Genomic DNA, 25,830 nt, shown 5'->3' on the forward strand with positions numbered 1-25,830 from the left:
AGTTTGACTGATTTAATTTAGTGCTAATCAACAAATATATTTCTAAAACGAATTCTATGATTAAAGCTAAGTTTATTAGTTTTCTTGATTGAGTGATAGATTAGTTATAGGAGTTGTTTGTTAGTTCATAGAAACACTTTAAAAAAATTTGAATCCTTATTAGTGTTAGTTATTTAATATGGTTATAAACCAAAAATCTATGTGAATTACCAACGAGCCTTATTTAATCTTGTTTTTTGTACTGGGTGTAAAAATGGCTTACTACCTAACACGTACTCCTTACTAATACTACTAATTTTTTTTTCAAACATTCGACTTCTAAAAGAAAAGAAAACCATTAAATTCGGCCCCTTTCATATTTGGTCGACACCTGAACGTCTAAAAAGCTGATTTTATTTCTATCTTTGTCTAATAACGTGAGAGATAAAAGATAAATACATCATAAAATATTTTTATCTAATAAAATCTATAAAATGTTTATCTAAATATTGAGACTTTTATATTATATTACTTTTACAATATTTTAATTCAGCATCTAGTTGGTAACTTTTTCAGACGTTAGAAGAATTTGAATTTGAAAATGTAGATAACTTCGGATTAAACAAACACCAAGCCATGAAGTAGGGATAAAGAAACATATTACACTACTCCTCGAACCAAACAATTTGATATATGAGATACTTAACTGCAAAAACTGAATGGTAGTACACTTCATAATAGGCGTCTTTTTCTTCGCGCATGATGGTTTAATGTTTCCGTTTCATATCGGCATCCGTTAAACAGTCAAAATTTATTTATTTTTTAAACTAAATATAGATTCGAGCCCAGAATATGCCTCAACAATCACAACTTTTTTGAAAATTTATTACCTTTTTTCAAATCTGTTACCTTTTCATTAGAGATTCTATTACCCCTTGCAAAATCAAACTGGCAACACTGGGTCATCCGGCTTTTACCGTGTGTGAATAATTAATTTTTGTAAACATTCGTCTCGAGAGTAAAACTCAATTAAAATTTGTCTATTAATCATAAGTTTAATTTTAAGTTGTCGTGTGAAGCTTCGCAGTGGAAAGGCACCGAAATAAAGAATCTTACGACCCAAATCCTAAGGAATTTTATTTCTTCCCAAGGATGGCTGGTTACAGTGGCGACCAACGTTAGGGCCTTAGTTAAAATTTTCTGGTAATTTTCTAAACTTTTTAGAGAAAAGATAGACAATACACGAATATAGTGAATTTTATGTAAATCCAGTTCACTCTACAGTTTTTCGCCGCGGTTTGAAACCATTTATTGAACTTTTTATGGCAACATTTTAAAAAAAAAAGACTTCCGGTCTTCAGATTTGTTGTGCATTAGGTTCCGGTTTCTAGGCCAAAGACAATAGCAGCAAATGTAAGTAATTTTAACATTTTGCTACTTTGATGAAAGGAATAAGACAGTGTCTCAGTGTCCTCAACTTCTAAGTTTATTCAAGGACTTTTCTTTTAAATTTACATTGTCTTCAGTCTATTTTTCAAAGAGTTTTCTTCAGAGATTTTAGTATAAATGTGTTTTTGTAACATTTTCTTTAAAATAACAATGCTAAGCTATAGATTTTAATGTTTTGCATAATTTGTATTTCTTTGTATTTTTAAAATTTTCAGTAAACCCGTCATATTACATAGTAAGATTTATCTGTATGTACTAGTTTGATAGTCTTATGTATTGCTAAGGTTTGTGTAGGTATTTAATTTAATGTCTTATTAATGAATCTGCGTTCCGGTCTTAATTTAAGTTCTGTCAAAATGCCTAACGAAACTAATCAAGTACCAATTACGCAAGTTATAATGAAATGTTACAAGGGTTATTGCAAGGATTAAATGTTAACGTTAATAATCAAAATCAAACTGTTGATCAGGGTAATTTTGCAAAATGTACAGCACGTTTTAACGGTTTACAAAATTCTGATGTAAATGCATTTATTGATACGATTTCTATTTATAAGGAATGTGTAAATATTTCACCTGAGAATGCACTGAAAGGTTTTCCTATGCTTCTTGAACATCAAGCTGCGGTTTGGTGGCAAGGTGTAAAATCTAGTATACATACATTTGATGATGCCATTAATTTAAATATCAAAAGCCAGCTCACCAAATATACAGGGAGTTATTTTCTAGAGAGCAGCTTGAGAATGAGAAAACTGATATTTTTATAAGTAGATGTAGAGCTTTGTTCTCTCAGCGTCCTAGGGACCATGTTGTGAGAGAAATATGTCAACTGGACATGGTCTATGGCCTTTTGCACTATAAAATTCGAAAGAAAGTGTCTCGAGATGACATAGACACTTATGATGAGCTCATACAAGCAGCTTGAGCTATTGAACAAACTTTAAGTGAAAAAGTGTCGTGCACTCACTTCTAATCCTTCAAGGAATTCTTTTTCAACTAGTGCTAAGTCTGCTAAGATTTTTAGTCAGTACTTTAACATTGATTCTCTATTTAAGCCATTGGTATCTACAGAAATTTCTGGAAATTATATCTTAGTCTGTATAGATACTGGAGCTAAGCGCAGCCTCGCAGGAGCTAGTTTAACTAAGCTTTTGATAGATCAAGGTTTACCATTTAAAAGGCAAAGCTTAAGCATTATTTTAGCTGATGGTGTTAAAAGAGAAGTTCAATCGCTTATATTTGATGTTGAGATTCAACTAAACTATAAAGTTATTCCAATTTCCCTAGTATCGGTTCCAGAACATAATAATAGTCGTACTTTACTTGGTTTGGATTTCATTGAGCTTTCTAATATGGTGTTAAATCTAGCAAATGGAGAGTGGTATTTTGCTGAAGCGCCTCAATATTGTTACTTGTTTGAAGAGGAATGTGGCACTACCTCGCCTGATGTCTCACCAGTGCTATCTATGGATGTTATGGAACTTAGACTGCGTGATAATGAAGGAGTACATTTAAATGAGGATGAGTGTTATTCACCCCAAGTAATGAGCCTACTTCATATGCTGAGCATTGTATCAAGTTAACTGAGAATATTCCAATATCAGTACCACCATACCGTTTGTCAGAAAATAATAAGAAAATTTTAAGAACTGAACTAGACAACTTACTTCAAGATGAAGTTATAGAAGAGTGTGAGTCACCATATGCTGCATGTATTGTTACATGAAACTTGTTCCAATACTGGCCTGGCTGCTTCAGTATCGAAATCGAAGATCCAGCCTTTGCCAAAATGCTGGTTTAGTTAGTGGACTGTATATTTGAATTGCAATAAAACTCTTGACTCGTAAAAAACCCCGTATATTCTTCGAGGACAGATTACACTGATTTTTACAAGAAAGACACGAATTGAAACTTAAACGTAATATATAAAATGTGGATATCAAGGCGCGGGGGCAAAACCGACTGTCAACAAAAAAGCCGAAACCTCAAACGTAAAACCGGCGCGGCGAATGAAACTGCCATACACGTCTCGTCTCGGTGCTAAATTGTGACTAACTCTCAAACTATCGAACCAATTCAGGCGGGATTTGTTCCTTTGGGGACGATCGATACCTACGCACTCGCGGCACTGCCTTTTCATGCAAATTACTAGGAAATACCGACGCGGCGATATCTTTGTACAGTTCTTGGAATTTATTATGTTTATTTTACCTTTTAAGCCGCAAAGAAATATAAAATAATGTTTTATATTTTAGAAGTCTTAACATGGCCCCCGCGTTGAAACTTGATTTCAACAAAGAAACTTATTCTAGATAACAAAGGAAACCATGCAACTTAACCTAACCTTAACTAGTACATGGGCCGTAGGCCGACAGAACACCATAAATCCTTAATCTAGCCTAGCTAAAGGTACAACCTTAATCTACAGGTAAACGCGCGAGCTTAACTACGGCACGCTTAATGATACCCGTTTTGGTTTTTACACTCGCGACTCGCACGATTCCATCCTTCCCGGGATGTACATCACAAATGCGACCAAGTCGCCACTGAAAAGACGGTAAGTCATTGTCATGCACCAAAACTAGATCACCCACACAAAGGTTCGGGTTTGAGACCTTCCATTTGGTTCTCTGTTGCAAGGACGTCACATATTCCGTGGACCACCGGTCCCAGAAATGTTGCCGAATTTTCTCAAGCTGCTCCAACTCATTTAGGCGATTAGTTGGAGTCTCTCGACAGTCTGTATATGGCAAATAACCTGACGTGCGTCCAATCAGAAATTGGGAAGGGGTTAACGCGCTCAGATCATTCGGATCTGCCGTTAAAGGCGTTAAAGGTCTCGAATTGAGAATGTTTTCTACCTGAGTGATTATCGTATAAAGACTTTCAAAGGTTAAATTAGAAAGGTTATTTGATAAAACCTTTAACAAATGCCGCTTTGCTGCTTTTACAGCAGCCTCCCATATGCCACCATGATGTGGGGAGTAGGCTGCTATGAAATGCCAATTTATGTTTAGATTGGCACCACATTCCCTTATAATGTCATTTTTATTAGACTTCAAGAATTGGCCCAGTTCCTTTAAATGATTACTGGCGCCAATGAAATTAGTGCCGTTATCTGAGTAAATGTTGGCTGGCTTGCCTCTGCGAGCAATGAATCTTTGAAATGCCTCAAGAAACTTATTTGTGCTCAGGTCGGTAACTAACTCCAAATGTACGGCTTTTACGGTAAGACAGACAAAAACACAAAGATAACATTTAAATGTTCTGCATCCACGACCCTTACGATCTTTGTAAAGAAAAGGACCTGCGTAATCGACCCCGACATCCACAAACGGACCCTTTGCAGACACGCGAGTTTTTGGTAAGTCTCCCATCAAATGACTGATAAAACGCGGTTTAAATTTGAAGCAGAGAATGCACTCTCTCACCACCTTTTTTGCAATATTTCTTCCAGATACCGGCCAGAACTTTTCTCGAACTCTGGCTAATAATAATTGAGGGCTGCAATGCAAAGAATTGAAATGCTCATGTTTAAAGACCAAATAGGTAAAATGATGCTTCGACGGTAACAGCATAGGATGTTTCTTGTCCATAGAATAACAAGAATGGCGAAGCCTGCCACCAACTCTTATGATACCATCTACTAGGATAGGCGTGAGACTCAAAATGTTACTTTTATTGTTAACACAATTATTTTTCTTTAAAGAGTTTAAATCTTCAAGAAATGCTTCTTGCTGAACCAGCCCTACCAGCTTTATTGTGGCTATATGCAACTCGTTTGCGGTGAATTCATCGACGATTCTGTCGGATTTAGCGGACTTACAATTGTGTATGAATCTGATGCAATAAGCTACGACTCGAATGGTTTTGGAAAATGAGGAAAATCTTTCATAAGGAAAGGCGAGAAGTTCTTGTGAGTTGCACCTTAAAGTACATATGACTTCTGGCAATTTAGAGAGATCATATGGCCTCGAAATGGAAATGTCAACTGGCCAGAAAGAAGACGATTTGTACAACCACGATGGGCCGTGAACCCATTCTTTATTTGTTGCTAGGGCACTAGGTGATATGCCTCTGGACAGCATATCTGCCGGGTTTTCCTTCGTGCTAACGTATCTCCACAGTTCTGGTGGAGCTACCTTCTGAATTTGTGCAACTCGATTTGCCACAAACACCTTGAAATGGCACGAAGAAGAATGAATCCATGCCAGGGCAACTGTCGAGTCGCACCAAAATTGTACGTCATTAACTTGGATTGTTAAAGAAGATATAACCTTGGAATAAAGTTGTGCTAAAAGAAGCGCCGCACATAACTCCAATCTAGGAATGCTGACTTGCTTTAAGGGAGCAACGCGAGTTTTAGCTATAAGAAGATGCACATGCACTTGGTTTTCCGTGTCTATGGTGCGCAAATAGATACATGCCCCATATGCTTGCTGAGAAGCATCTGAGAATCCATGCAACTCGATTCTAGTTACATTTTTAAAAGTGGCTTGCCTCGGAATTTTTAAGCCATTGAGGACTGGAAGCTCTTCACGGAAAACCTTCCATTTATTCGAAAGTTCACACGGCAATTCGTCATCCCACGATACCTTCAGGGACCATAATTTTTGTAGAAAGATTTTTGCAGTGATTACTACCGGACTAATCAAGCCTAGGGGATCGAAAATCCTTGCGGTCTCTGATAGGATGAATCTCTTGGTCAGTTTATTTTTTAATGGCGATAATTTAATGTCATAGGAAAATATATCATCCGTACTTGTCCACAGCATACCGAGAGTTTTACATGTCGTTGACTGATTAAAATAGAATTTGTCGTCAGAATTATTTGAATCTTGTATATTTTCTAGAATATCTGGATTATTGGATCTCCATTTGCGTAACTTAAAATGGGCGGAACCTAATATAGAAGTTACTTGCTTGCTAAGTTCAATGACCTCAGTGGCCGAACTGGCTCCCCACAACCAATCATCAATATAGAAATTTCGCCTAATCGCCTCTGAAACTTGAGGATGCGATTGTTGGTTGTCAATGGAAAGCTGTAACAGACACCTTGTAGCGAGAAATGGGGCACTAGCTGTGCCATACACAACCGTGTTTAATGAGTAGGATTGGAGCTCCTTCTCTGGGCTGGATCGCCAATAAATCAATTGTAGAGGCTTAAAATCCTCAGCTACACGAATTTGTCGGTACATTTTACAAATATCCGCAGAAACTACATACGAATGCTGACGGAAACGTAATAAAATTGAGACAAGGTCTTCTTGAATCGTTGGACCTACTAGTTGAAGGGAATTGTAAGAATAACCACTTGAGGAAATGTAAGAGCTGTTAAAAACCACACGTAACTTTGTGGTGGCACTCTCTTCACGCAAAACGCCATGATGAGGTGAATAGAAGCATGTGTCATTTGATGATGGTTCAAAGGGTGACATGTGGTCTAAGTGAATGTACTCTTGCATGAAATCTGTGTACATTTCTTTAAGTTTTGGGTTGGAGGCGAGCTTTTTCTCCAATGAAAGAAACTGTTTTGTAGCACCAGATCTTGTCTCGCCGAGACATGAAATAGATTCCTTTAATGGGATGGAAACAATGAACCTTCCATCAGAATCTCTTTGGAACGTTTTTTGAAAATGCTCTTCTGCTTGCTGCTCTTCCTGTATGAAGGGTTTTTCCACAGAAACTTCCTCAATCTCCCAGAATTTGGTTAAGGAAGCCTCCAGATCTGTGGTTCTAGAATGGTTACAGATAACCTTATCTTGTTGACTTGGACTCAGAGGCCCAGATATATACCATCCAAGATGGCTTTCTTGGAGAACAGGCATATTTGGCCCTAAATGTCTTACCCCTTTACGGAGAAGCCTCCAAAAGATAGCAGCACCCAGGAGCATATCAATTCTACTTGACTCGAAGAACTTTGGATCTGCAAGTTTAATGAAAGATGGAATTTCCAAGAAACCTGGACTAATGGAATGTGTAGGTAAACTATCTGTAATGTCTGGAATAATCAGACACTGGACATTAGTTTTAAAAGGAGAATTGGAAGACTTTAAATGTATAACACATGATTTGGAAACATGAGTATGGCCTTGATTAATGCCATTAACGGAAATGTCCACTGAATCTTGTGGAACCATTAGTTTCTCGGCCATATCTCTAGTAATGAAACTTGACATGGAGCCGCTGTCTAACAGTGCTCTGCATGTATGTAATTTGCCATTTATGTCTGAAACTTGGACTAATGCAGTGGCCAACAAGACTTGACCTTGGACCGAAATGCTGCAACTAGTCGTCTGATTAGGAATATTGGCAACTTGATTGTCGAGGAACAATGTCTCAGATTCTGGTAAAGTCATGATATTAGAACTAGAACAATGCCTCGCTGAACTATTTGCATTATTAGTGAAAGAACAATTAAAAACATGCAACAACGAATTATGTTTCTCCTTGCAATGCCTACAGGACCCAGCATTACAAGTCGAAAGGTCATGGCCTTTTTTTAAACAATTCATACATATCCTCAATGCTCTTAATCTGTCTTCCTTTTCTTTTACTGACAACTTATGAAAAGCCTCACATTTGTAAATAGAATGAGGTTTGCCACAGTGATAGCAAGAAAATGAGTTACTTCGGTTAGCTAGAGTTGGATTGGGATCTCTATTGGTCGTAGTATTCCCAGAAAACTGTTTACCAGACATGGTTTTAGATTTAAAATCATGTTGACCCGATTTAGAATTCTCGTTTGGCTTATGAAGGCCAATTTTGTATAGAAAGTCTGCTCTAGCCGTTAAAAAATCTTTTAAACAAGAAATTGTAGGTGAATCCACCTTTGAAATACATTGTTCCCACTCTTTAATTGTGTCTTTATCGAATTTACTAGAAACCATGTAAATTATAAGTGGATCCCAATTTTGTGTTTTCACCCCGCAGCATTCTAGAGAATTCAAGTTTTTCGACAGTAAATCAACAAAATTTCGAAAAGACTGAGGAGAGCTTGAATTGATCTCTGGAATACTAAACAAAGACTTGATATGATTGTGAATGATTAATTTCTTATTGTCATAGCGCTGACATAAGATGTCCCAAGCCAACTCATAATTGCTCGCAGAAATCTCCAAGCATTGTATACACTGAGCAGCTGAACCTTCTAACGAGGCCTTAAGATAGTGATATTTCTGGATTTGATCAAGATTGCTAACACTGTGAACTAGAGAAACATATAGTTCTTTAAACTCGAGCCATTTATCAAAAGCACCTGAAAACTTGGGCAATTCAATGACCGGCAATTTGACATGTAAATTATTTGAACTAGATGTAGTATTTGAGGCACTAGATGGAGTATTATTTTTACTAGATAAATCAAAAATTAGTTCTTTGGCCATAGAAATGGTACTATAATAAGTATCTTCAAATGAACTATCATGATACCTATCATAGTCTATGCCCTCTAAAGAAAACTGAACTTCATTGTAATCGTTTAACAAATGACCTTCTAAATCTTTTAATCTAGTATCAAGCTCTATTAGTTTCGAGCCACTTGGACTTTCTTGAACTGCATCTAAGAATCTACTAAACCGCTCTAGTTTGGCTGTCAAAATATCCTGCTTTCTGACTAAATTGTCAGCCACATCGCTTTGACTAGAGGTTTCAACCGCAGATCCAGTATTCCTTTTTCCCATTTTAATTTATTATTGGGAATATAAATGTAAAATTGTCAAATGTAAAAGAAATAATCTAAATGAAAGCAGATAATATAGGCAGATGTTAAAGTATGGCTAGGTACCTAGTACAATGGAGAACTAAGTACTCAATGAAAGCCTTTTACAAATTGTATACCTAAACCCGACCTAAAATCCTACTTAAAATTAAGCATGCAGTTTCCTAAAAATAGTGCTTAGAAACTAGCTTAATTGCGCTTTATATAACGAACGCCACTGTATAATAATAAGTTTATTTGCCAACGGTAAAAATGTCCCACTGGAGGGGAGCAACTTGAGAATTATAACAACATATAACAACAGCTGGAACGGCAGGAACAGGAACCATCTAGGACAGGAACCCCCAAATGATCTGGAACCTCAGGAACCCTCTAGAACAGGCCTACAGGAACGCAGCAACACCGGAACCAGGAACGTAAACAAAGGCGACCATGCAGGCATTTGGCACCCAGGCACACCCAGTAACAGGAGACAGGAACCTCACAGCGACTTGAAACTGCACTGCAGGCTGTAGGTCTCTCCAATGGACAGTAAATAGAACATGCACATTTACCTTATTTGTATGCTGCCAAGATTGCACACACTTGACACTCGAATCGAATCTCGTCGTTTTGCCCGTAACGAAAAATGTAAATATCCGAAACACCTTATATATAGCGAACCACAAATTATCCGGCCGAAGGATCAGAAAATGTATTGTTACATGAAACTTGTTCCAATACTGGCCTGGCTGCTTCAGTATCGAAATCGAAGATCCAGCCTTTGCCAAAATGCTGGTTTAGTTAGTGGACTGTATATTTGAATTGCAATAAAACTCTTGACTCGTAAAAAACCCCGTATATTCTTCGAGGACAGATTACACTGATTTTTACAAGAAAGACACGAATTGAAACTTAAACGTAATATATAAAATGTGGATATCAAGGCGCGGGGGCAAAACCGACTGTCAACAAAAAAGCCGAAACCTCAAACGTAAAACCGGCGCGGCGAATGAAACTGCCATACACGTCTCGTCTCGGTGCTAAATTGTGACTAACTCTCAAACTATCGAACCAATTCAGGCGGGATTTGTTCCTTTGGGGACGATCGATACCTACGCACTCGCGGCACTGCCTTTTCATGCAAATTACTAGGAAATACCGACGCGGCGATATCTTTGTATAGTTCTTGGAATTTATTATGTTTATTTTACCTTTTAAGCCGCAAAGAAATATAAAATAATGTTTTATATTTTAGAAGTCTTAACACTGCACCTGTTGTATTAGTTCCCAAACCTAATGGAAAAGTTCGATTATGTGTTAACTATCAGTCTCTGAATCAGATAACTGTATCAGACAAGTATCCTTTACCCAGGATTGACGATTTGTTGCATACTGCTAAGCAAACAAAATATATGACTACTTTAAATTTAAAATCTGGCTACCATCAAGTTTCAGTACGCCCAGAGGATAGAAACAAGACAGCTTTTATTTGTCCATTTGGTATCTTTAGGTGGACCGCATACACACAGAAATAAATGAAGTTACTGTCGATTTGCCTAGAAAAAATAAAGAAGAAATCCGCAAAGCATAATTAGATGATTTGGATGTATTTAAAATAATCCAGTGTTTTGAAGCACCTGATCCTGACTCAGTGGAATTTAAAGTGGACTGACCGTGGATACATTATGACTGATGGAATTTTATACAAATATGACACAGATGGTTTAGAAGAGCCAGTTATTCAGCAAGTAGTTCCAAAGTCGCAGATTTCCGAAATCTTAGAGGAATACCATGATTCACCTATAGCAGGACATTATGGGATTGAGAAGACTGTCCAAAAGATACGATCTCGATATTATTGGCCCGGTATGACTAAAACCGTAACCGACCATGTTCCAAAGTGTTTAGCATGTCAACGGTATAAAGTTAAAACCCTCAAACCAGCTGGATTACTTCAAACACCTGTTATGTCTAAGAGATTTGAAATTATCGCTATAGATTTATTCGGACCGTTGCCGGAGACCGCCTCTGGATACCGGTGGATCTTTATTATTGAGGATACATTATTAACGGATTCCGGACGATCAAGTGACCGCCCGAGCCTAGCCCTAGCTTTAAGGCACTGAGTCACGGACTCCTGCTCCCTCTATCCAACCAAACCTTTCTCAACGGAACCCTTGGGCGCACCAAAAACACTGGCACGCCAGTGCCTCTGTTACCCCCGCCCAACGCCGGTCCTTCCTGCCCGCACGCCAACGCAATGAATCTGTCGACCCATTACAATGACGGTCGGACCTGGCGGAGAAAGAAGACCCTGTCTGAAGCTGTCAAACGCCACTGAAGGTGGCGGACTGTATGTCAAACACCACTCAAGGTGGTGGACCTAAAAAGTGTGACCTATTCTAACCCTATATGAGTAACTATAACTTATATAACTTATATGGTTATACTACTTTTAACTTATTTGCTAATTTCTTCTCTCTCTTAATCTAGTCTTATCGTACTTAAATTTTCTTTATCTACATTTATTTATTAAACATTAATTGTTTTTATATTATGAATATATTTTGTTTTTCCTTTTTATTTCCTTTTTTGTAGCTTTTCTTTTTACCTTTTTTCTCCTTTTTAATTTTTTCCTTTTTTTCTCTTTTTTTTTTTTCTAATTTTATTTTACTTTGTTAATCGAAATCATCATTAGGAACAACCGACTCGGCAAGGCGATTGAAATGCAATATTTCCTCTCTGTCGGTTTCCCAGGTGTCTTTTCTAAATAGAAAAATTAGATTTCCTTTTTCCCTTTCACACCTTTCTCTCCCTCTCATTTGCTCTTCCAGATTACATTCTTTCCTTGCATGCTCTGCTGTATCCTCACTTCTTTCATTCGTTTCATGTTCGTACATTCCGCATTTACACTCCCTTTCACCCTTCCTTTTATACTTGTATATATACCCACCAAAGTTGCCGTGGCCCGTTGCGAGCTGAGCTCCCTTTTTTGATAGGCCGAGCATGCTCCTGCCCACCAGGGGGTACAGCCCGAACGTGGTTCTTCCTTTCGTGCTCTTCATCCATTCCTCATTCCATCTTCTCATTATCCATTCATATTTATTCTTTCTATATTCATTTTTGCTCATCCATTCGTGATCATTTACCTCCCATTCACCTGCTCTCATCATTTCTCTTGCTTTCTCATGTGCGCCATGCCCATCCGTTCCTCTCTCCAGTCTCTCCCATTTCACGCGTATGTGTTTCCTTTCATTCTCACTCATACATATCATTTTCTGGCATTCATTCAAGGTTTTCTTTAATGTCGAATAGTCGTTGATTGATTTTGCTACAATCTGCGAGTCGGTCACCACTAGTGCTCTTTCGCCCGCAGACATTTCCTCCCCGACTGTTAGGATCCCGAGCTTAAGTGCTTCAAGTTCGGCTTCAACCACACCCCCCTTATGCATAATCCTTTTGCCCTTTAATGATAAGTTTCCCTGATCCCTCCTCCTCACTACGCAGCCAAGTCCCACGCACTCGTGTCCCAGCGCCGCGTCCACCCATACTTTCCATTCATACTCCGTGTCGCCCTCGTTCTTACAGTTTATTCTTTCATTCATTTGTATTCTTTCGTTTTCTTTTGTTCTCCCCATTTTTACCCTTTCCCACGCTTCCTTCCTCATTTTCGCTTGTGCCACCGCTTCAAGCCAGAGCGGCGGGCATCCATGCATAACCTGCAACGCTTCGGTTGACACTGTGGTATAGGAAGGTCCCATTCCCCTCAGTGCCACCCTTTGTATTGCCTCCAGTTGTCTTCTGCTTCTACTGTCATTTCCTTTTGATCCCCATACTTCTGCCCCATAGAGTAAAGCTGGTTTAAAGACCCTTTCATAGAAAATTTTAACTATTTTTCCAGTTCTAAGCCCTTTCCTTTCCAATAGCCCATTTATTTTCCCCATTGATTTCCCCACCTTGACCCTTACCATTTTTAAATGATTTAGAAAAAGCCCCTTTCCGTCGATTAAAACCCCTAAATACTTAATACTTTCCCTTAAATCAACCCTTCCTTCCCCCAGCTTGACAACTGGTAGCCTGATTTTCCGCGCTGCAGGTTTAAACAGTGCTTCCGTTTTCTCTTTATTATACACCAGTCCATTCATTCTTCCCCAGTCATTAGTCTTCTCCCACACGCTCTCCCATCTCCTTTCAGTTTCTCTGCAGGATTTGCCTCTGATCACTATTACCTGATCATCAGCAAACGCCTGCCACACAATGCTTTAATTTTTGCCTTCCCCATTCAGTACCCTCCGTTCATCATTCTCTATTTCACTCCTCCAGCATTCATCTCTACATACAGTCATTGCTCTAAACCATCCTTCCATCAGGACGATCCACAGCGTGGGACCTAGGCTCAAGCCTTGCGGACAACCCTTTTCAACATCCCTCTCGATTTTTCCCGAAATTACCTTCCTGTTTATTAGAAACTCCCCACCCATAACAACCAACTGATCATCGATCTTAGCCCTTTGCAGTTCTTTAGTTATCTGTCCCGGTCCTGCAGAGTTAAAGGCGTTGGACATGTCAAGCGTCACCATCAGTTGATGTTGTCCGCCTGACTTGCCATTGCCGACTTCCTCCATTAAGGCCTCCAATGCGTCTATTGTGCCCCGTCCCCTTCTGAAGCCGAACTGTTTCTCATCGAGTTTGTTATTCTTTTCTAGCTCTATTTGGACCCTGTTATTTATCAGCCTGTCAAGGATTTTTCCCAGGCCTGGCAACAGACTTATCGGCCTGTCCCCCCCCCCATTTCCCTTAGGCAGCCAAACAAGTTTGGCAGTCCTCCAAACCTTGGGATAGTCACATAATTCCCAGCACTTCCTGTATATAGCCATGAGCAGTTCTGGGTAAGCTTCCCAAATCTGTTTGATAGACCTATAATCCAGGGAAATAAGGTCAAATAAAAGGCCATCTGGGGAATGAGGCCGAGCAAGCTGAATTTTTGCAGAGACCTTAGTTTTGATGTTCTAATGAAGCACAGAAAAATCTCATATGCCTACCCTTGTGCGTCTTGAGATATCGAAGGTCAAAGGTCATAAAAATCGGTTTTTCGCGAAAATCTCGCTTCCAGTGCATCTGGCGTCATAAGAACCCATGACAAAAATTACGTAAAATAGTATTCTCTACAAAATTGTTCATACATTTTTTTTTCTACGACCAACCGTTTTTTAGATATAGCTTGATAAAGCCCGAGCGCGCATTCTTAATAGGTGATATATACTGTATTATACCCTTCTCCCCTCTTCTGCATTCACCGCATCCCGTCGTCGTGTCGGTGTCGAATACAAGCAAGTTTGTTTAGTTAAAAGCTGTTTCTCGACTGTGAAAGACGTTCTTTTCCATGCGAAATGGCTAGCCTGTGCGTTATATGCAATCAACCTGTTTCGGATGGTCGTGAATCAGTGAATGTTGTGCGAGGTTTACAAACTTTAAAAACTGCAAGTATCGAAAGAAATGATGGACACATCGAATATTTGAATACCGTGACTTCTGTGAACGTTCATACAGAGTGCCGAAAAGTATACGTGAGTAAGCACTCAATTAAAGCAGCCAAACGGGGCCAAGAAGATACCGGTTCTTCTACTTCAACCTCGCCTCGTAAGAAACGAGCCGGTCTCTTTGATTTTAAGACTCTTTGTGTGTTTTGTGGCGAAGTAGCTAATGAAGAAGTTGAGAAAAAAAGGCGCAGAAATATAGACGAAAAATTTCTAAAGTGAGTACAATTGAATTTAAAGACAACATTTTGCAAGTCGCAGACAAACGGGGTGATTCTTTTGAAGTGAAAAGTCGCGTTCTCTCTGAAATTAATTTGGTAGCAACTGAATCAAAATACCATCGTGAATGTTTTGGAAACTTTCAGCGTGATATGCCGTCAACTTCTAAACAACCACTGCCTCATCAAAATGATAATGTAACATTGCAATGGAAGAAATCTTTTATTACATTGAGAAAAACGAAGATTCTCAGTTTACATTAAAAGAGTTTAAAGATATTCTCACAGATTATGTGCCAGATGATAAGACAATAGTTGCAAGATTACGGGAAAAATATTTAACTAATATTGTAGTCACGACTAAGCCCAGATCATTCACCATTGTTTCTTTTCGCGATGCTCAAGCGGATATTTTGTCCAAAGTTTGGTACGAAAGTAAAACAAACACTCCGGAGGAAAAACGCATGCATATAGTCGAAGCTGCTGCGGCGATTATTAGGGAGGATATTCGAGGTAAGGTTACTGAGACCAATTCTTATCCGCCTCCTAGCAAAATGTTCGACAATATTAACGAAGAAATTCCTAAAACATTATTGTATTTTTTGCAAGAAGTAATTATGAAGAGAAGGAACGGAAATACGGATGATTTGAAGGTAAAATGTACCGCTTTAAGTCACTCTATAATGGCTATAGTGCGACCACGGTCATTCTCATCACAGTTTTTGTTAGGATTATCTGTTTTTTTCCATAGAAGGTACGCTTCAAAAAGACTTTTAGATATCTTGTCAAGCTTTGGTCTTACTGCTTCGTATAAAGATACTATAAAATACGAAATTTCAGCTATTTATCATCCACAGCCGCAGATTCTTCCATCAGATTCAGGTGCCCTTGTACAGTATGTAGCAGACAATGCCGACATTAACGTTTATAGTCTGGATGGGCATAATACTCTTCACGTAATGGGTATGATAAAAATAGTAACTCCAGAAGGGGCTGTTATTTCTGAGGAACACATTAAAAAATGTACGATGACACCAAGTGCAAGGGACTTGGCAACATTGTCACATGTGCCTCTCTTGACCTATGAATATACAGACGTATCAGGATTGAGCAGGATTGAAGTACAAAATTTGACTGATTCAATCGTATCAGGCGAACGAATTTGTAACACAGTGGATTTGTTTTGGATGTATGGAAAATGGAGAAATATTTCCCCAGTACCAGGATGGAATGGATTTTTGGAGCTACTAACACAAGACAATCATAACTTTTCTACTTCTAGGATCATATTTTTTCCGTTCATTCATCACCCTGCGAGTAATGTAAATACAATTTACACCACCTTACAGTGTGCTGTAAATGCTGCCAAATCCCATGGACGAAGCACATGCATAATAACTTATGACCAACCATTATATATAAAGGCTCGAGAAATCGTAGCAGCTTCAGAAGATCCTGACTTATCCAAAGTAGTTGTAAGACTCGGAGGCTTTCACATACTCATGTCGTTTCTTGGCTGCATTGGTTACTTAATGGATGGAAGCGGACTCAAGGAAGTGCTCAGCACACTCTATATGCACCCAACTCTATTGACAAAATGTTGGATGGCCATGGTTTTGCGAGAAGCATCCGAGGTCATACGTTGTTACGTCTTGCTATAACAATGATTATTTTTGATGATATGGAAATTACAAATCTTGAGGAATTGGATTCATTCATTGAACAGATAACAATTTGTAGTGTTTCTTACGACGATGTAGAGGGATGTGCAAATAATTATGTCTCGTTTATTAGTCATTTTGACGAAAAGTTAAATGAGTTGAAAATGCGAGGCCCAACGGCACAGCTCTGGCTACAATATCTTGATATGGTGTCGATAGCTCAAGACTTTATTCGCGCTGAAAGGCTGGGACTTTTAAATGAACATCTTAATGCGGTTAGAAACATGCTTCCGTATTTTCATTCCAGCGGTCATTTTCTCTACGCCAAATCAGCACATATATATCTCCAGGACATGATGAATCTAAAAGAAACTATGGATCAACAGACGTATATGAAATTTGAACAAGGATTTTTTACTATAAGGCGCACAGATAAATTCAATTGCGGAACATGGTCCGATATGATTATCGAACAGACTTTGATGAAATCCATGAAAGTGCAAGGCGGAATTTCTCATGGTCGCAGTACTCAAGATAGTGTAATATGTAAATGGATACAAGGAATGCATGCCACAAATAAGATCTGTGAGGAAATCGAAAAGTTTTCCGGCGTATCTTTAGAAGCTACGGAGCAGCATGTTGACGCTAGGGATTCACGAATAAAAACGGATACAACAGATGTTCATAAACTGATTCAGTGGTTCACCCTTTACAATCCTTTTCCAAAAACAGAACAAGTGGTATCAATAGCTTCCGGAATTGTGGAAAACGACAAGATAAACTGCTATATTGCTTGTGCTATTGGCCTATAAACGATGGAAAAAATAGCTGGATTAAAATTTAATGAAATAAAATTGAGGCGCACAGACAAAGTTCTTCCGCTTTCAACGATTAACAGATCCGTTAAGATTCAAGGTTCTACAGCTGCTATAGATCCTTTGCTACTTTTCCAAAGGATAACTATTAACAAAAAGTTTGACGATCATCTGGAAAAATATTTTGAGCATGAATTAAGTCCATATCCAACATCATTATTTGACAATGAGGGCATGCGAAAAACCACAAAATCAAAATTGTATAATATGATGAAGCCTGACAATATTGAACTCAATGAAGATAATGTTACCTACGTCATCGATGGTGGATTTTTGTTACATCGTGTGGTATGGAACAAAAACGATACTTTCTTCGACATTCTAGAAAGATATGTTACATATTTGCAAAGGCATTTTGGGTCTAACATTATTGTTATATTTGACGGATACTCAGACAACTCTAAAAATACAAAAGCAATGGAGCAATTGAGACGAAGCACTGTACTGTCTACATCTTATGAAGTTCGCTTTGATGCAATAATGAATGTTTATTCTTTCTTTTTCCGCAACATACATACGTATATTTTTTATTAGTCTAGGCCGATGCACGCATCTTGGGGTTATTTTTTGGGGTCTTTTTTCGCCTCGTCTGTCCTCTCTCCTTGCGCTCGTCCGTTGTCGCACTGCCGCTGCCTGTCTTAAGATCTTAGGTTAATTAATTCTATATCTTACTTTGCATTCCAATATAAAAACGTTATTTTTATTTTTGTAAAATTGTTTCTGTAAATTGTAAAGGGCTTTTTCATCCCTTCTTTGCTTGTGCTATCAAGGGAAAACGGTTTTATAATCGAGAGAATAGTCCTATTTGTCAATGTAATTTTTTTTTCTTTGTAATTTTTATTGACCTATAAAACTCTACATTTTTACAAATAAACCATTTTTGATTTGATTTGATTTGATTTGAATGTGCCGGTCACTCAAGAAAAGTTTTTATCAAACATATTTAACAAAAAGAATTTTATTGAAATGCTTATTCAACAACTACAAACTGCCAACATCGCTACAAAACAATCCAAGGATGATGCAGATGTTCTAATCATCGAAACGGCCATCAGAAGTATCGGAAAAAGAAAGAACAGCTATCATCATTGGAGAAGACATTGATTTGCTTGTTTTCTTGATAGGACGAACTCAGTCACATCAGAAACAAATTTTCCTAAAGAAAATTGGCAAAGGAACTACTCCAACACGAATGTATTCGTCTAAAAGTCTCGACACATATCGTCTTTGTAAAGAACATATTTTGTTTTTGCATGCCCTCACTGGATGCGACACTACATCGGCACTATTCAACAAAGGAAAACTTCAGGTTATGACAATGTTTGAGAAGCATCCTGATTTGACTCACACGGCTCGAATATTTCAAGCAGAAAACTGTCCGCCAGATACAGTATTTCAGAACGGAAAGCGTTTTCTGTTAGCTATGTATTGTGCTCCAATACATGAAGTGAACCTTGACAAATTTAGATACACCCAATTCATCAAGGCTACGCGACTCAATAGACCTGTTAAATTGTCATCCCTTCCACCTACCAGTGAAGCAGCTCGACAACATGTTTATCGGGTCTACTATCAAGTGCAGATTTGGCTAGGAAAAAATCTACAACCCGAAGAATGGGGTTGGGATTTAAAAGACAAAATATTACAGCCAAAGACAACACTACTGCCACCTGCTCCAGACGAACTATTAAATACAATATTTTGTAATTGTAGAAAGGGGTGTGGTGCGCAGTGCGGGTGTAGAAAAGTCGGGCTGCCATGCTCGAAAGTTTGTGGTCAGTGTCACGGACAGGCATGCCTGAACTCATCAACAGATTTTCGCGACATCGAAGACTTCACTGAACTTGGGCCTGAAGCGGTTTTGCTGACAGAAATAGAGGAAGCGTCTGATGAAGATCATAATGTGTTCACCGAGGTGCTACTGGAACCCGACGAAGAGGAAGACAAGGAAACATAGGGCGCATACCACAAAAAATGATAGGAATTATGTTAAAAAACTTTTCCTAAGATCGAAAACATGGATTAGGCCTACTGGGGACACCATGTAAAAAAAACGCGCCTTGCATTCTATTCATCTGGTTATTAATAATTATTTATTATATATGTACATTATATTCTTTTATAAATAAACACATTTTTAACATTTTCAATAATGGGAATTAGATTCACCAGTCTAACAGATTTAGAAAAGTGGTTTAATAGTTAGGTTTAATAGCTCTGCAGTATAATGCAGTACATCACCTATTAAGATTGCGCGTTCCGGCTTTATCAAGCGATATCTAAAAAACGGTTGGTCGTGGAAAAAAAATTATATAAACAATTTTGTAGAGAATACTATGTTACGTAAGTTTTGTTATGGGTTTTTATGACGCCAGATGCACTGGAAGCGCGATTTTCGCGAAAAACCGATTTTCATGACCTTTGACCTTCGATATCTCAAGACGCACAAGGGTAAGCATTTGAGATTTTTCTGTGCTTTATTAGAACATAAAAACTAAGGTCTCTGCAAAAATTCAGCTTGCTCGGCCTCATTCCGCAGAGGAATTCTTATTTCCCTGGATTACTATTACTTATTTAGTCTTGACCTATTGCTTTTTTTTTATTCTCTAATTTTGCTATAGTCTCCTTGATTTCTATCTCTGTAAATTCTTTTTTATTTGTTATTATGTTTCTTCTTAGTTCATTTATTATCTTTTCTTGTTCCGTCCTACATTTTATATCCTCCTCTGTTAGTCTGGGGTGGTACTTCTCTATCAGGTGAATGTGTTTTTCATCCCCTTCTAATCTTTTGTCATTCTTCCATATTTCGGTTTCTATTTCTGTTTTATTTTTGTCTCTAAATATTCTCCTAGTCTATCCCAAAGCTCGCTGTTGGCTAGTTCATCTATTTCTTTTACTATAGCTTCTTTCTTTTTGTTCAATATCATTTTCTTATATTCATTTCTTTGCTTCACATAGTATTCGCGTTTGTTTGCAAATTCATCTTCATTTTCTATCTGTATATCATTCAGTCTATTTGCAAATTCGTTTACATTTTCTATCTGTATATGATCGCGTCTATTTGCAAATTGAGTCCCTGTTTTTAACTATAGTTTTTTTATGTGTTTTCTACCTATTTGTTGAAGTTTCACTTGTATTTGTTCTATGTTTTTGTTTAGAGACATTATTGAGGATACAGCCAGCAGATGAGTAGAAATATTTCCACTTGTGAATGCTACCGCAAAATCCTGTGCTGAAACCCTAATTGATGAAGTTATTCTTCGCTATGGAACACCCCGACGTGTAACCAGTGATAATGGTATCCAATTCGTGAGTGAGACCATGCAATATGTTGCACACTGCTTGGGATTTCACCAGCATCTCATACCTGTGTATCATGCTGAAGCAAACCCAGTAGAGAGGAAGAACCGTGATTTGAAGACACAATTGGCTATCTTGGTAGGAGATTCTCATGACCAATGGAAAGAGAAACTTCCAGCTATTCGATTCGCAATGAATACCTCAACTTGTGAAAGTACAGGATACACACCTGCTTATTTAACATTTGGACGAGAACTTAGGACGCCAGATGATATTCAGCGTGACATGAGAGCTATAACTGAAAGTGAAAACTTTGTTCCACAAGTTACGCCATATTTGATAAATATTGCTACCACTTTACGAGATGCACGAGAAAAGCATGAAAAGACTCAAGACAAGTCTAAGTTTTATGCTGATAAAAACAGAAGGTCTGTACCCAATTATAAGTTAGTAGACACACATCCTATAAGTAGAGCTAAAGACTCGTATACCTCTAAGTTTGCACCAAGACGTGATGGACCTTATGTGGTGACCAAGGTACTTACTCCAACTACTTATGAAGTGGCACCTTTGGACCAAGCTAATGATTGTCCAGCTGTTAAATGTCATAGCTTCGCTTTAACACCTTATAAAGGAGAAAGTATTGAGGATCCTTTACCTGTACTTCTCATTCGTAGAAGAGGACGACCAGAAGGAAAACGTAAGCTTCAGCACTTACCAAAAGCCAGTACATCCAGAAGCGAGGAAAGGCATTTACCTGAAGAAGAGGGAAGACAAGATGAAGGTTCATATGAAGAATATGATATTTGGCCTGCAGACAGTGTTGAAAATGAAGCTGATCTGCTTGTGGATAGGATACAACTGCAGCCACGTCAAGATGGAAGACCACGAAGGCACGTACGAGCACCTTCTTGTTCTTGTGGGGAACCACATGATTCTGCACATGAATGATCGACCTTGGAGAACACCCGTGGACGTTGGTGTCCTCCAAAAGGGTAGATTGTAACACTCTCTACCACCGACACTTTAACTATTGTGGCGCCCTCCTCCACAGACTATGCAAATGCATCCGCTCTCCGTCGAGTGATCGCTGAAGTCAGCTTAACCGTTCAATCGATCGACTGTCATTCTGGTCATCCGGTTTTTACCGTGTGTGAATAATTAATTTTTGTAAACATTCGTCTCGAGAGTAAAACTCAATTAAAATTTGTCTATTAATCATAAGTCTAATTTTAAGTTGTCGTGTAAAGTTTCGCAGGCACCGAATTAAAGAATCTTACGACCCAAATCCTAAGGAATTTTATTTCTTCACCAGGATGGCTGGTTACAAGATGCCATTTTAAATACTGAAGAAGGCAACTCTGAAGACTCTACGAGGAGTAATGTAAATACCGATAATGTTTAAAAAGCAAAGGAAACTTTAACTACAAAAAAACAGTTTAAGTCGCCAGCTCTTGGCCACGTACCTTCAAGAAAAACGAAATGCGATAACCCAATGTTCAATGAAGCCTACGAGATAATGACGCAAACATTAGCGACAAAACAATCAAAGGATGTGTTTACTATATTTGGCGAAGAAGTGGCTATGATATTGCGAAATTTGCCCACTACTTATGCTCAAGCTACAGTGCAACACAAAATAAGCACACTTCTGTTTGAAGCAAAATTGGAAAATTACATTTATCCCGTAGCACAACAACCACAGCAGCAGTATTTTTCTCAGGGTCAGCAACAACACTATTATCCTCAATCTCAGCATTTTCAGCAACAGCAATATTTTCCCAGTACAGCAAATTCAGGTGGCTTACTGACGACCTCACCGAATTCCTCGGAATCATATTCCTCATGCTCTCCTCTTAGCAAACCACCTACGGCACAATCAACTACTGATGAAGATGAAGCTGCAGATCGTTTCATCACCCAACTGCAATCTCCAGGAAGTCATACCTCATAAGCTCGGTCATAAGTATAGATATGCGCAACTATTCTCATTTAGGGTTTAAATATTTAGTTTTGTTTTAGTTATAATTTATTTTTACTACTATTGTGCTTATTTATTCTTTATTATGGTTATGAAAATTTGATTTAAGAAGTAGCTATAACTATATTTTCATATTTATATAAATCTCGTTAAATCTTAATAAATAAAGTGCTTACCTTAATATAGTCTTGTAATACATCAGTAAGGGCATCGCACATCTCCACAACAATTTTGGAAATTGCCTGTTTTGAAATTTTGAAAAGATACATTTAGTGAGTGGTACGAATCTCCAGTTGATACAAATCGTAACGTTACAACAAGACGCTCCTTTATGGGAATGGCAGGTCTATAATTGGTGTCTTCTTTACAAATTTTTGGCCCGATTTTTAGTAATAAATATTCAAATTCACCTTCTGACATTCGAAAAAAAATTGCACTTGTATTCAAGACTCAATATGTTTATGTCATATTTTTTTAAGTCGTCTATCAAATTACTAGTACATTGTATCTAGTTCTACTTTGAAGACTTGGTCAAATCCAAAATGTTTTTTTGCGAGCAATTTTCCTTTTTTTAGTCGCGATAATAATATACGCGGCACAAGCAAGAATTACGTCATCTCCATCGGACATGTTGATTTGACTGATCGACAAACATTTGTGTCGACTTTTCTGGTGTGGACAGATGCAGTTTTTGTTGCTTGTTGATCAACAATGTCGATAGACATAGTCGATCGACAGTGTCGACTCGGTGTGGACGTTGCTTAAGGTCAGACGTCTAACAAAATTCTTTAAAAAATGCTTAAAACATCTATTTATTTAATGGAATGTTTAAATATCACTTAGAATATTACTTTATGACTCTTTCCACAAAAAATTTTGCGATTTAAACATGAATGTCATGTAACAGTACAAGCAACACCGACACACGGACTATTCGCGGCACATCAGAATTTTAATAGATCTCTGAACTGAACTATAAAATAATGTTTTAAGTTTAGCTTAAATGAGATAGAACATTAATATGAGCAATGCTAAGAAGTTCCTTAGTGCCTAAATTTGCCTTAATATCTCAACCTGCTGTTGAGAATCAAAATGCACGCATCTCTTATCCCATTTCTACTTTAGATCTAGCAAATAAGACTAATATAATGATTGACTTACCTGTAATAAAGGTAAGGAGCAGTTGAGTGCAGACTTGGAATCCTCAGGTGGAGAATCATGGTCTCCCTGCGAGCTACTGCTATTAGAATTTTTTACTGCTGACCAAAATCGTTTTATTCCCAGCTCCCTGCGTTGTTTCTAAAAAAGATTCTCAAAGATATTAACAAAATATTTAATAACTTATGGAAATTTAATAATATGTTTGAAAAAAAACCGAAAAGTATGTTAGGATCAAAAATTAAAGTTAACAGATCTTGAACTTGTAGTTTTACTTAATTATTTAACGTTTCTAACTATAGTCAAAGAAAATAATAGTAAACTATAGAAAATCCATCCCGTGTAAATTTTTTGACCACCTAAAAGGATTCCCGCTTTTAGAGCGAGGATCCATCGGTGAAATTACGCGTTGAAATCTGGCCGATTGCTTGGCTGTGTTGCAAAATATAATTTGGCGGCTGCGACTCGGCTGAGCAACACAATATTATTTTTGTTATTCGCTCTTATGACGGACGTATCGATACGTACAGGTCATCAACACCGGCAAAGCTTTCCGTCGATTTTTGACAAAACGTATTTACAAATAATTCTGTTATTTTTTTTAAATTTTGTTACTGGTTCTATAATACATAATGTCGGGCAATGTATGCCAATATTATGACTGTAGGCGAACTAGAAGAGAGAATCCTACGTTAAAGATGTTTAAATTTCCTTATAAAAATCCAAGTATTTGCGAACGTTGGATTTTAAAATGCGGTAAGTCCTAGAGTTCTATAAACATACTCAACCTTAACAGTGCCTTAGTAAGTAAGTACAGGGTGTTCCATTTAAGAGGAAAAACGGCATATTTTTTGACTTTCCCGCTATATTTAAAAAAATTGAAGATAGCCAATCGACGTATTTTAACTCGGAGAATTTGAAAATCGTAATAAGAAAACAATTCCATAAAAAACAAAAAAGACTGACGACATTGTTTTCTTATAACGATTTTCAAATTCTTCGAGTTAAAATACGTCGATTGGCTATCTTCAATTTTGTAAATATACGAAAAAAGTAAAAAATATGCGGTTTTTCCTCTTAAATGGAACACCTGGTACCTAAAGTTCGTTTCATGGGTCTTTAACTGTGGCTCCTAGAAGAGCCAGGTATAAATACGTGTATTTTTACACAAAGTTACAGCTGAATACCTGTGAAAAAACATCACCTTCAATCTATATCTATCTCAAGTTTTAATTGGGAACTATTCGGCAATGAAAATTACAGTTAACCAAAAACTATAATTTTCTGACTTTTGGGTAAATGAAAAATGTGTAAGGTAGTAAAACTATGAGGTGATTATCAAAGTTAATTTTTGAATACTGAAAATTAAATTTAAAGAATAAAAATATATAATACCGGTTTAAATAGTCAAATTTCAAAACAATAATTACTTTGACTCGAAAACCTCATCCATTATCCCAAAGATGCTGGTCATACACTTTTATAAAAGGTAAAAAACACGAAATCTACAGCATCACAAATACATTTAATAAAATAACGAAGGTTACATGTTTCGCTCGACTAGAGCATCATCAGACCTAAACAATAATTAAAATTATGTAACCCGAAAAAAGGAGAATTCAACAAAAACTTACCATAACATACACAAAACACCTAATATTTAAGAAAACAAAGATTACAATAAAGTGGCACTATCTATGTACAAAGAACTCAACTAAACAATCAAATCCTTTATACATTTCAGAAATCTAACCATCATTTAAGAGTCTAGAACTACTTGAGGTTATTAAAAACTAGGTGGCCATCAATTTCTAAACACAGAAGGTCGACAGAGATCCGACAGGTCCATTCTTTAATAAATTAAAAAAAGCCTTAGACATGACCTTGGTAACCTTAGAATATTTTAATTCCACAAAACAAAAACTATATCCCATGAACCCTAAAACACCTCTATTATATGGGTTGCCAAAA

At 37.6% G+C, this 25,830-nt stretch overlaps 1 protein-coding gene across 3 annotated transcripts in view; it reads right to left on the reverse strand.

The window, feature by feature from the left end:
• Positions 1-25,830, reverse strand: part of LOC126739056 (uncharacterized) — a 782,471-nt gene that overhangs the window by 165,007 nt on the left and 591,634 nt on the right. For all 3 annotated transcript variants that reach the window (XM_050444577.1, XM_050444578.1, XM_050444579.1), the window contains exon 3: positions 23,863-24,000. In XM_050444577.1, the coding sequence (XP_050300534.1) occupies positions 23,863-24,000 (138 nt within the window). The remainder of the gene's footprint in view (positions 1-23,862; positions 24,001-25,830) is intronic.

Source organism: Anthonomus grandis, chromosome 8, assembly GCF_022605725.1.
Source record: "Anthonomus grandis grandis chromosome 8, icAntGran1.3, whole genome shotgun sequence".
Taxonomy (NCBI): domain Eukaryota; kingdom Metazoa; phylum Arthropoda; class Insecta; order Coleoptera; family Curculionidae; genus Anthonomus; species Anthonomus grandis.